Source organism: Onychostoma macrolepis, chromosome 06 (genome assembly GCF_012432095.1).
Source record: "Onychostoma macrolepis isolate SWU-2019 chromosome 06, ASM1243209v1, whole genome shotgun sequence".
Classification (NCBI taxonomy): domain Eukaryota; kingdom Metazoa; phylum Chordata; class Actinopteri; order Cypriniformes; family Cyprinidae; genus Onychostoma; species Onychostoma macrolepis.
Genome location: NC_081160.1, coordinates 28,919,766 through 28,932,632, shown reverse-complemented (window position 1 = coordinate 28,932,632; position 12,867 = coordinate 28,919,766). Strand labels below are relative to the sequence as shown.

Sequence of the window (12,867 nt, the reverse complement as noted above, 5' to 3'; positions counted from 1 at the left end):
GACAGGGCCTTGATGAATGGCTCTGGCAACAAGAGACATCAGTGAATTAGAGAGGAAGGATGCTCTCTGCGTCCAAATTTTCAATCACCTGGATTGAAGGCATGTTTAAAAGGGCAAAGATTGCACTTTTAAAGACGAGGCTCTCATTTATAAAGAATGACTCATAGTTATGGCTGTCATACATCTGATTTACTATTCAGAGACGACAAAATAATAAATCGATGTGCATGTTCTGTAGTATCTATTTTGTCCAATTTATTGTGAGTGCCAGAAATAGGATAATGCAGCTCCACACCAAGCCTGAAGGAGATCTAGATGTTACAGAGGTCTGTCCCAACCTCCTCTCTTACTCTCTTAACAGGATCACTTGAAGGGTTAGGCTAGGCCTAGCTTAATTTCAGCAGTGGAATGCTCAGCTGTTTAGGCTGGTCTCGGCCATCTGAAGGGTTGAGGTAAACATGAGATAGATGTATGGCTGGCAGCTCATTCCTGTCATAGGCAGTCTGATAGCACCAGAGCCTGTGCCTCCGTGTTTAAAGGGTCATTCATCAAGGCAGACGTTTTTATAACTCCTTTTTGTTATCGCCTCTCTCTTCTAACCTGATTTGCCTCACAAGTTTGCCTGCAAATGAAGTTGGCAGCTTTTTGCATCAGCCCATCTCTACCCTTGCCGCCCGAAAATAAGTCATTTTTCCTAATATGTGGTGAAGGAGGAGAAACTCAATACATTTACACTGAGTTGAATGGAGTGTTTGCTTACTGGCTTGTGACTGGCTGATATGAGCGAGAGCACATTAGGGGCAAATACTGCGTTTCCCATAATGCACGTTTCACTGTGAATTTGGAGGTGGTTTTTACTGCAAATGAGATTTTAATGTTACTAGTGCCCAATAATTGAACCTTTTTAGCTTTTTAACCCCTTCGAATGAGCTGATAAATTAAGATACGTGAAGATACGTGTCATAAATGCTTCATATCTGGACTTGTTCATACCTGGACTGGTATTTTCATTTAATTTAATAATTGTAAGTTATTTTAATTAAATTAAATTAAAGTATTAAATTAAATATTTTTAATTTAAAGCATTTATTTTATTTAATATTTAAAAAGTTAAGCGGCTGTTATTCCATATAATTTTCCTGAACATCTATGTGATGCATATTTGTCAGTTATACGTAAATGAAACAAGAATGAGATTTATATAGCAACACTAATAAACTGAATATTTTAAATATACAGTAATCAGATTTATATATTTATCATCGATAACTGTGTTTTGTTTAAATCTAATACATTTGAACTGAATCGTGCTTGTTTCACACTTTGCATGTTTAAACAATGTTCATACATTTAATTGTTTACGTTTAATTTATTTTCACATTTCATCGATTTATGCTGGTAAGGGATGTGAAAAAATGACTTGAAAGTATGATTATTAAAATGAAGTCAAATAAATGCAAATACATGTCATACAACATGCTTAGACATGTTACAATATAAAACAATGTCATATTTCTCACTCAATAACATTCATTTTTTTAGTGCATTAGTGGATCTTACACCTCTAATTTTACATGACGCGTAAAGTAGAACAAACAAATAGTTGAGTTGAGACAGAAGGAATGGAGATGGATGAGATATGATGGACAGCGAGTGAGTGATGCAGATCTGATCATGTTGGTAAAAGCTGATGATGGCCACCTGTGTGTGTATGTCAGCACAATCGCATCATTAATCTCAGCCTGCCAGATGTGTGATCCTGCATCTGTGCTCACGTTACAGAGAGAAGAAACAACGAGAAGTTAATGGTACGTACAAATATGGAGAAGGTTACAGTGGCCCCATAAAGTATTTGGACACTTAAGTCACACTCAATGTGTGAATGTCATTGCATTAGATAACCAAATAACAAAGTGATGAAGAGTAGAAGTGTAGCTGGTGAAGAGGATTATGAAATGTTTGTTAGTGTGAGGTAGGAAGAGGTCTGACTGTGTCTCTGCTGTCTTTGTGTCCACACACACATACACGCCACATTTTATTCTTCACTGTCTTCTCATCACTTCTCTAAAGTATTAATAGTATCAAAATCAGAAGATCAGAAGACGAGAGAGGCTCCAGTGAGGACATTTTTGGAGGGTGGATGAGGAACCGGTACAGAACAAATGAAGAATAAGTTTAGCTCACTGCCAGAAGACAGAAGTTTAAGGCTTTTTGTGTAGCGATTCTCTCCGGATGTCTCAAAATGTATCATTAAGAAGCCCTCAAACAGTTTTAGCATCGCATTCTGTCAGGCAGACAGAGAGTTTGGCCATAACTGACTCAGTTACCCTGACTGTTACCGTGATAATAATGAGAACATGGGCAGAGTTGCCAGATCCCAGCATCCCTGTGCAACTGAATATGACTGATTTATTGGAAGGGTTGCCAGATCATGTTTAATTCACACATGAAAGAGCAATTCAACAAAAATGAGGCTTTGTGAGGTTTCGATTTTCACAGGTGCCAGATCACGTTTAATGCACGCGAAGGAACAGTACAGCAGAGATGATACGGTCTGTATGTTCAGGCTTCTGTGCTTCACTAGTTCCAGATGGGATCCATCGTACAGCCTTGGGAGAGGAAACAAGTCTTGTACATATATGACCCTATCTGATGCTGATTGATTCACCCAACCAGAACAGTCAATTAGTTAAAAACTACTGCATGTAGTTATGCATGATGGAACACATTTTTTTTCAATAATACTTTTAATTTATATATATATATATATATATATATATATATATATATATATAAAACAATGTCAAAAGCTGACAAAAAAACGATTTTTTTCAGCCATTTTTTTTTTGTTTGTTGGTTGGTTGGTTGGTTGGTTATTTATTTATTTACTTTTTTATTATTATTTTTCTATCCATCTATCCATCTGGTATTGCTTTTTGGTACATTGATTAACGCTACATGCTACATCAATAGAGGTACCAAAAAGCAATACCGTATGGATGGATGGAATACAATTCATGCAATAGATACAATTCATTATGTGATATCTAGTTACTGACATTATATTTTTCTAAAATATATAGTTGTGATTATTAAATGTAGATAAAACAATGCATGAATGAAGTAGTCTGTCATTCACTGATGGCCAACATGTATTATGATCAATTTTCTTTTTGTTAAACCTTAATTATATAAACTGGTAATGAACTTATAATGCATTTTTTGACTTGGTGTGCGAGCTCATGTCAATAACGGTATGCATTGTAAAAACCTTCTAGTGTATTATCAGAAATTTTTGATCGTCTAACATGAAATTCAGGTATATTGCATCACAGACTAATAGATTTAAGAACAGTTTCTACCCCAGAACCATATGAACTTAACAACACTGCTGAACACTGAACTTTTAATTATACTTCGAACTGACATGATTCAATTGCACTAATTATTATTAGACATAGGGTCACTTTATGGTAACAATGTGCAATATCTTCACATGCAAGTGCCAAAGTTACTACATGAATTTCGTCCCCCAAATTTTACTGAGTGTGAAAATAGATGAATGAAGAAAAGACACATCATGAGGTCTGTGAATGAACTTTTATCTCTCAGTCGATTCTCGGTTGCTGTTCTTTTACAGAGACATCTTTTGAAGATAGACCTTCACTAAATTGCGGCATCACCCCTCCAATTCATCTTTAAAATGTGCTTGTTTTGAATCACTTTGTCCATGAAGTCTTTCTTTAATGCAGACACTTTGCAGACCACCGTTGTTTCTCTACATCTGTCACCATAAATGGCTTGTCTTGTGTGTGCTGGACAGGATGAAGATTGCACTACGGCTTTAAGTGGCCACCATTCAGCCCTCTTGTCTGACATTTCAGAGTCTTGTCTTTGCCCCAAGGCTAAAGGATGAGTCTACAATTACCAGACTCTTCCAAACACAAGAGTCTTTCAGTGATATCAAGGGAAAAGAGGCACCTAACTATTTCAGAAAAGCATCTCAAAGTGTGAAAAGTCTTTTAGCTATCAGAAAATATATGATATGTATATATGTATGTATATGTGCAAAAGCAGTCTCTGTAATGGAGTAACATGTTAAAAAATATTCTTGATTTGATTCCAGGGTCTGGCTGAGGGACAAACGGCTCCATGGGAAACTGCCAAGAAGGATGAAAACCGCAACAAGAATCGCTACGGCAATATCATCGCTTGTGAGTACTGAAACAACAAGGATCCTAAATAGTGTTTAAACTACATTTTTAAGTCAAATTTTGGGTTTCTTTCACCTTGATAACTGCAGCTCACTCCTCAACCGCACCAGTAGCTATGTTATATCCATTATGCTTAAAAAGTACTATGGAAGTACTCTACTACAGTAAGGTATCAGATGGTAATATCATGAAACGTATGATATATACTTTAGCATATTCATGTATGTTTTACAAGTTCCTTTAAGGTAAGATCACATTGAAAATCCACAGTACTGAACCACTTCATTCAAAAAAGTACCAAAATCTACCATGGCACTACACTGGTACATTTAAATACCATGGTACTTGAATTTCAGTATATTTTAAAGTACCATAGTTTTCCCCATACAATGAAAATACCATATGAACATGGTACACCAAGGCATTTCAAAGAAAACTTTTGAAGACGTCAAAACATTATGGTACTGCTATGGGAGTACCATGTTAGACTTTGGTAATTATTTTGCTAATATAGCACCATTAAATGATATCTGGTTGTTTTCATTATATTTCTTCTACAACATTACTTGTCAGTTGTCACTGTCACGGTGTTCTTAAAATGAGATGAAACATTGGGCCAAATGAAATAGCCTGTCAGTCGCTGATGGCCAGCGGGTATTATGATGAATTTGCTATTAGTTAAACCAATTTAATTATACAAGTTGCTAATGAAAACTGTCCATCAGGCTGTTCATCAGTACAACGGATCATTTTTGTGGAAAAATAGTGAAATATGGAGATAAGGGAGATGGCTTTATTTAACACCAGGTGCCTAGGGTGTTGCTTTGCTTGTAACTGTGACTTTAGCCTATATAGTAATTTGTTACATTTAGCACAGCGTTCTTGTATTAGTTAAATGACTGCTTAAAGACACCTAAACTTAATTATTATGTTAAGAGCAGTGCAAAAGCTGTCAAAAAATATGAAAATGATGGTAATTATGATTAGAATACACATATTATGAAGCAGATCGGTCCCTTCTTACTATATTTGATGATAGCTTTATGGCTTATCATGTGGCTACATTTAATGTAACAAAAAGCATCGCATTTGGACTTGGGTAATGGGTTTTTAAGTAACTGAAAAGTCTCAAGTCTACCAGCCAAAGGAGGACGTTGTTTTGTGAAGCATTTCATTATGTGAATGCATGTTTAACCACCCCAAATTGGAGCAATGTCTTACAAACTGAGCCAAGAAAAAAATTAACCCACAAACAAAATTGGCCGTGCATCCCTTGATTAACTTTGACAATTTATGGGAGATGAGGAAAGCCGTTTCAATTAGAGACATCTGTCCGGTCTCGCTCATCTCTTCAGTGTTTCAGCAGGCAATGTCAGCCATTCAAGCCCATATGGTCATCTATAATTCACGAGACTCTACACCCAAAATAAACTGTTATTGGCAAACATTTACATATCAGAGAGACGAGAAAAGGGGGTGGGGGGGTGGGGGTATTGGGAAGACGGCTGTATTTACTCCTGCTCGCCTTCAAGACCAATTTCTGCTTTTCTGTGTATGCTGAGATTTTTGTATCTTTTCCAAATGATTCCTCATTAGTATATTTCATCAATTATGGTTGGGAAAGAGGTATGTGCAGACAGTGAGCCTACTATGATTTGGCGCAGGCCGTTTGACAGATGCATGCTGTTGAGCCCCTTTGCGTAGTCTGTTTGGACTGAGATTGCAGGAAATGCTTTGGCAGCAGGTTTGAATAGGAATGGATGAGTCACAGCATACCTAAGGGGCTGATCCTAAAGCAGAGGACAATGACATCACAGCGGAAGGTTAGTAATGGAATGTTTAAAGGGGACTTTGAAAAAGCAAAAAAGATTGCAGCTCTGTACTTACCTGAAATCGAAGTATTTTTACAGTAATTTGAAGAATTTATGAACATTCTATGGAAGATGAATCTCAGATTTTCAGAAGAAAATAAAAACCAAACCTCAGTTCAGGCATCACAATCCTGTTCCAACCATTTTTATTATTATTATTGTTTTAATCAGCTTTTATTTCTGTATATATATATATATATATAAATATTTTTTTTTTTCATTTTCATTTAAGTGCTTCTGTTTTTATTAGTGTATATATATCTGTCACAACACATTCTAGGATTGCCTTGTTTGTCCATATGAGGTCATTTTCTCATTTTCGTGTCATTCCAATCCAGTATTACTTTCAAAAAAGATATGAAAAATGTCTTGGTGTTACAATGAATAGAATCCAATGATGTTCAGACCCCATCTAATTTTGTGTTCTATTTGTTGTCACTTCATTTATTAACTCTACTTGTAGTGCAGAGGAAATTTTCCTTTATGTTGTATGAACTGAATTCAGTTCTGTTGCTGAGTAAAACTCTCACATGATGCAATTCATGTAGCGAACACCAACATCACACAGTCATCCCATGGAGAGGGATGAAACCCCCAACGGATAACCAGCACACATTGGCTCATTATCCAAACCGTCATTCATTTTAACCAGTTAGTATCAATGCCTTTGTGGATCTGAGGTTAAAATATGCAAGGTAAGGCACCTGCTGAATAATAAATGTCCAGGTTGTTCATCTTCATTAGTCCAAACACAGAGGAGAGCGTGTCTTGCTCTTTTAAGTGCTCTGCATGCGTGGATCCGTGTGTCTGGATGAAGACACCTTCTCATTTCTTCTCTCTGAGCTCCTCAAATTCTGACATTTATTCCTTTCACGTAGCGCTGCCAGAATCGTCAGGTTCCCTTGAAGTCTTAGCGGAAAAAACCTCCTCTGATGTATTGACCAAAGCTGGAGAATTAGCATTCACATGAGCTGTGTAGTGTATTACGCTCTCGCTTCTGTTTGTTTGTTTGTTTGTTTATCGTCGTCGATTAATGCTCTTAACCGAGAATAAACACCTAGATTCAGATTCATACCTCGTTTACATTCAAATGATTAGTGGATTTTGGCATCATCAATATTTAGAGGTTGCTGTTTCATAGCTCAGAAAACTCTGTTATGCTTTATTCAAGAATCAACTTTTTAATTTTGATAAGAAATGTTTGAGTTGATATTGAAATTCCACTTTTGATTGCAGAAGCACAGCTTTTATGAGATTTCTAAAGAAATGAACGTTCAAGAAGTGGAAAAGGCCAGCAAAAGTCACCATTAGGGATGTAACGATTACCGGTTTGACGATAAATCATGATAAAACTCCCCACGGTTAGTATTACCGTTTCATTTTTTAATTATCATTAAAACCAAAAACGGACCCAATTTGCATGCCCTGCTCTAAATTTTGCCCGGTTGAGGAAAAACAAGCTTATGTGGATTCTACACATTTAAACAATTCAGATAAGTTATGTAGAATTATTTATGGAGCAGATAAAATACATATAACCATTTATTCATCAATTATCATTTTGACTTAACCCTTTTCTTTATTTCAAGGCTGAAATGTGAGGTTTACCTTTTTATTAAACTTTTTCAATGCTTTATTTGAACATTTACATTAGATATTTGAACATGCTATTAAACTGTTGTCATTTAAAATCCAAACATCATTGGTAATGTTATTGTTTTAGTGATTATGCAAACAAAAAGTCATTTTGTTTGTTGTTTATTGATTTTTAAATATAAAACTTGATGAAGGGATTTATGTGTCTGTACTTTTGGAACATCTCCAGCACATTTTAATAATACCGTGATAATACTGATAACCGTGATAATTTTGGTCACTATAATCGTGATAAGAAATTTTCGTTTTTTTTTTACTGTTACATCCCTAGTAACCATTTAGTATTAATACTGTCTAGGAGAAACAAATTGAGATACTAAAGAGTGATGTTTCTATCCTTTAGCTTGTTATATAAACTAATAGGATCACTTCCTTACAAAATGGTGCGAATAACAGATGGAAATTAATTTCTTTAATAAGAATCATTGCGTATGTGGCAAAAAAAAGATCCTTTTTATTGCCGTTGGTGCAAATTAACCTTCCGAAATGAATCCCTTTCAGATTAGGATGACACTTGTCCTAACACCAAGCTCTCAAAGCTCAAGCATTCACATAAACTCTGCTGCTGCTTTCTAAAACCCTCTCAGGTAGACTTCATGAGCAAAGCGTCTTATCCCAGAGCGGATGGAAATGGATTAAACTGGATTAGAGTGCTTCGCTCTCACGCCACGAGGTGTGTGCGACAGCACTCGGCCCATTTGACACAGGAACCTCTTTTCTGCAGAGCAGGGATTTAATAGGCTGTTTAGGTGTATAATGCACTGGGGCCAGCTGACAACACACTGAGGTTATATATAAGAGCAGCGGCGAGGACACGGGCTTAAGAGCGCTGATTAAGAGACTGCTGAAATTTTTCGGGTGCGGTACTTTTAAACACACAAACGAACAGAGTTGTTCTCTTTGTGATTCATTTACTTTAGGATGGCGTGCAAAATAAGAGATTTTTAATGTTACCTCTGCACCTGAAATCCATTATCTGAGATTTTAGCCTAATGATGTTTGTTGTGTTTTGTTGTTGTTGTTGTTCAAATGATTGCATCAGCATGATTAGGCCGATAACCGATGCAATGGCCTTAGAAATTATTTGGAAACTACGATAGACTTTAAAATGAATGAATGCCATGACACTAAAGTATCTTAGTGACCTTGAAAGTCATTGCAAAAATGGGTCAGAAAAGTGCAGAATTTGTTTGCAGATGCTTCTTCTATATATTTCAAATTCTTTATGCCATTCATTCAATTTCAGGTGGCCACTGTAATTTTATAACTTTATTTTTTTCCAATTCAAACTGTAAATTCTCTTCTTGCCATGCATCTTGTCTGCTGTACATTAAAATGTTTCAGTGCCAGATTTACATTTGAATAATGTAAAATATATTGATGCTATTGTGTACAAACTAAATCTTTTTGTTAAAAAGCTGCAGTCATACTGGTTATTAACAATAATGAGATAAATTGTTTTTTAAAAATGTGATTAAAATAGATTTGTAATGACTAGTGTCTGCCTGTGCAGATTGCTAGAGTGTTCTGGGTCGTTGCTTACTGGCCCAAGTCAAAAGAGTAGCTAGATATGGCTCATGTCCCCAGATTTCTTTCTTTCTTTCTTTTTTTTTTTTTTTAAGCAGTCTAAGCATAGAAAAGTAACTCTAACCACTTAGAAAAGTAATAGCACACCTCTCCTCATTTGAACTGCATGACGTGAGGAATCATGTCTGTGGTGCAAACGGTGCAGAATTAAGATCCTTACTCATCATCATGTCACTGTAACGCCTCTCATCCGCATCTAAACAGGTGATCATCCAGACATCTGGATAGTTTTGCAGGCTGACTCAGAACTACTGTACCCATGCATCACGGCGCTCGTCTGCAGTCCGGTCATTCTCTCCCAATTAGAGCTTTGTGTCTGGCCCCTCACTGCGGAGAAGAACCCTGCCGAGTGCTTGCTGTTATGACAACTGACTCAGTGGCGTCTAATTAGCCCCGTCTCTTTCTCTCGCTCTCTTTCCGCATCCCTCCATTTCCCTCTTTTCTGCTTCCCTCACGCACGTTCCTTTTCAGGGAGCAGAGAGGTCAGCAGACAGACCAAAGCGCCGGCGAGAGACAGCTGAGATGTTTGTGAGGCGAAAGAGAGAGAAAGGAGCTAATAAAAAAAAAAGTCTGAAGTTAAAAAAAATATAAGTTGGTGAATTTTGAGCAGACAGAATAAGAAACACAGCAAGTTTGGACAGGAAGGAGGGGCTGTCTGAGAGTAAACAACCTTCACGACCCGCTTACAGCTCCAGACACGGACCTGCTTCTCCTCAGAACGAAAAAACGGAAAGACTGAGAGAAATCAGGAGGGATTCTGCAGAGCTGCCTGCCATCAGAGAACATCCGCTGGCTTGGAGTCGACATGCCTCAACGGCGCATTTGCATTCTCCATGTGATCAAAGAAGAACGCCACATGGGTTTGCGGGAGCTAGTGTCAGACCTTTCCTTTACCGCTCCTCTCTTTCCGTTTCCACCCTCTTCCCCTTTTCCAGAAGCGTCGTCGTAATTGCCAAGACATGCAGCTTCACCTTTCAAGGATGGAAAGACGCGGTGCTTGAGCTTAACATTAGCAGGTCAAGTGTTTATAGCGAAGACAAGATGAAGATTGGCGGTGCTGGAGTAATTGCATTAATTACATCACTGGTCAACTGTACATCCACTCTTCGTTGGATGGGAAAATTGTCTGATTCTTGTTGTCAATTCCCAAAGTGCAACGCTGAACTTGGGGCACCCAGACTTGAGTTGCTTAGAAACAAGAACTTTTTTGAAAACTGTTCCCCATCATTATAGATATTTAAAAAAAATTGTAATTGTCTTCCTTATGCAGGAAGTTACTCTGAGGTTGCAGGTCTTTTAAAACAGCACATAATTCATCAGCACCATTGGTAAATCACACTAAATGTGATGTCTTTTATTTAAGGAGATTGCTGGCATAGTTCTCATACTCATTAGATGCTGTTTTTGTTTTTGAACTCAAATGTGCCTACTATATTAAAGTGATATATTCAAATCCACATCATAGTTGACCCTGGAGGGGAAAAAAAGCTCATTTAAATCTGCAAATTAGTAGGAATGTATGTAGAGTTTGACAGTTTTCTCTGTCCAAAAGTGATTGTTTCACACACAAAACTCCTGCTACAGTTCAGTACGGTTGTGTTTCCTGGACAGCTCATGCATGTTTAGCTCCCCTTTAAAGTGTATGTGTAACTTTAGACCGGCTCTTCTGTGAATATTTGACCCCACAGACGATCACACTCGTGTCCGACTGCAACTGCTGGAGGGAGACCCCCACTCTGACTACATAAACGCCAACTACATAGACGTGAGTATGACACGTTATACATACATATATAATGTTACAATGATATTTATTAATTCCTTATTATGATCTTTAGCGCTGAAAGTTCAATGCAAACAGAGATATCGTCTTTTAAAATTCTGGAAGTTTAATGCCTACAAAAACGGCTGGTAAGGGACTACAACGAACTACTTCCCGGATCTGATACGTCACTGACCCAGATAAACCCCGCCCTCGGGAACATGTAAGGAAGGGGGCGAGGCCATGCTGTGCTGCTTTAGAGAAGAGGAAGAGAAAACTAGGGGTGCACGTAAAAATCTATTCATATATGAATCGCGATTCTGTCTTCAAGCGATTCTAATGGATTCACAAGTTTCAAAATTAATGTTCTAAAACAGCCGTTCTTAATACTGTTCCTCGCGTCGCTCTCTCTCTCTCTCTCTCTCTCTCTCTCTCGCTCTCTCTCTTTCTCTCTCATTCAGATCAGCTCCAACAAACTGTTCCAATTATACATTTTCACATAGCAATGAGAAGCGTTATACATGGACGTGTGTGCGGTTGCCGTACTGTATTAAAGCTTTAATCAGAATAAAACCGTATATTAAAAGCTAACATAAGCAGTAGCATAATAACAGCGTATCTAAAAGTATGAGACAACAAACATACCATTAAGAGCCGTGCTTGCACAGGTTCTGCGCGATCCTCTTCACTAATATCCTCTGAGTCTCAATCGGGCTCAAATTGATAAGCAATATAGACAACGCCATTGTTTACAATACAACCGAGCACATGCCGCTGAGCTGAGGGGCGGGACATTTAGACGCACGCTCGGCGGTTTAGTGAATCACAACACACTGAGCCAGCTAACCAATCAGAGCCCATCACGTATTTCTGAGGGAGGGGCTTCATAAAAACAGGAAATAATCGAGGCGTTTGTCAGAGAAGGGAAGGAGCGGTGTGGAATAAAGGTAAATTATATGAAAAATAATGCGTTTTTAAAAAAACAAAGCATGAACACATGTTAGACTGCACCCCATAAACACAATCAAGCCTAGAAAAAAAAACAGTAAACCACCCCTTTAAAGGTGCTATAGAAAGGAAAACTGTATTTACCTTGGCATAGTTGAATAATAAGAGTTCTGTACATGGAAATGACATACCGTGAGCCTCAAACACCATTGTTTCCTCCCCCTTATGTAAATTTTGTGCGTGCAAAAGACCACTGAAAAAGAGGCTAATCCAAACATAACACCGACTGTGACGTTACAGTCAGGATCATTATTGTTTACGCCCCCAACATTTGCATAACGTATACCAGTCCATGTTCTAGGCCAGCCGGACCTGTACAGCCAAATCATCGATGCAGTGTTGCCAGATATTGCTATTAAAACAAACAAAAAATTATAGGTAAATAAATAAATAAACATAAACTGAAATTATTTCAAATCTTTTGCAATTAAGATAAAATAAAGATATCGCTGACCCTAAACTGCAACGTCCTACTTTATTAACTTTCTAAAGTGTCAAAAAGAGTGAAAAGACAAGTCCAAAAATGCTTATAACAGCTGGATCTGGCAACACAGAGGCTGCGTCGGCGCCCTTACTCTCAACTCTGAACTCTCTCTCAAGCCTCGTTCACTCCAGCAGCATCTCACAGTGATCATCTTCATACCATGGACGCTAAACATTCTTGCAAAATCTCTCAAAATCTGCATCTTCGTCTGATACAGGCTCAAACATATAAGGTTGGATGCCTAATCCTCCCATCATTCACGCTGGACAGTAGAGATCTGTTTTC

At 37.7% G+C, this 12,867-nt stretch overlaps 1 protein-coding gene across 15 annotated transcripts in view; it reads left to right on the top strand.

The window, feature by feature from the left end:
• ptprt (protein tyrosine phosphatase receptor type T) overlaps nucleotides 1-12,867 on the top strand; it is a 259,836-nt gene that overhangs the window by 222,262 nt on the left and 24,707 nt on the right. For 10 of the 15 annotated variants that reach the window (XM_058778885.1, XM_058778891.1, XM_058778890.1 and 7 more), the window contains 2 exons: nucleotides 4,127-4,214; nucleotides 11,008-11,093. In XM_058778885.1, coding sequence (XP_058634868.1) covers nucleotides 4,127-4,214; nucleotides 11,008-11,093 — 174 coding nt within the window. The remainder of the gene's footprint in view (nucleotides 1-4,126; nucleotides 4,215-11,007; nucleotides 11,094-12,867) is intronic. The other 5 variants (XM_058778893.1, XM_058778894.1, XM_058778895.1 and 2 more) reach the window with 1 other exon arrangement.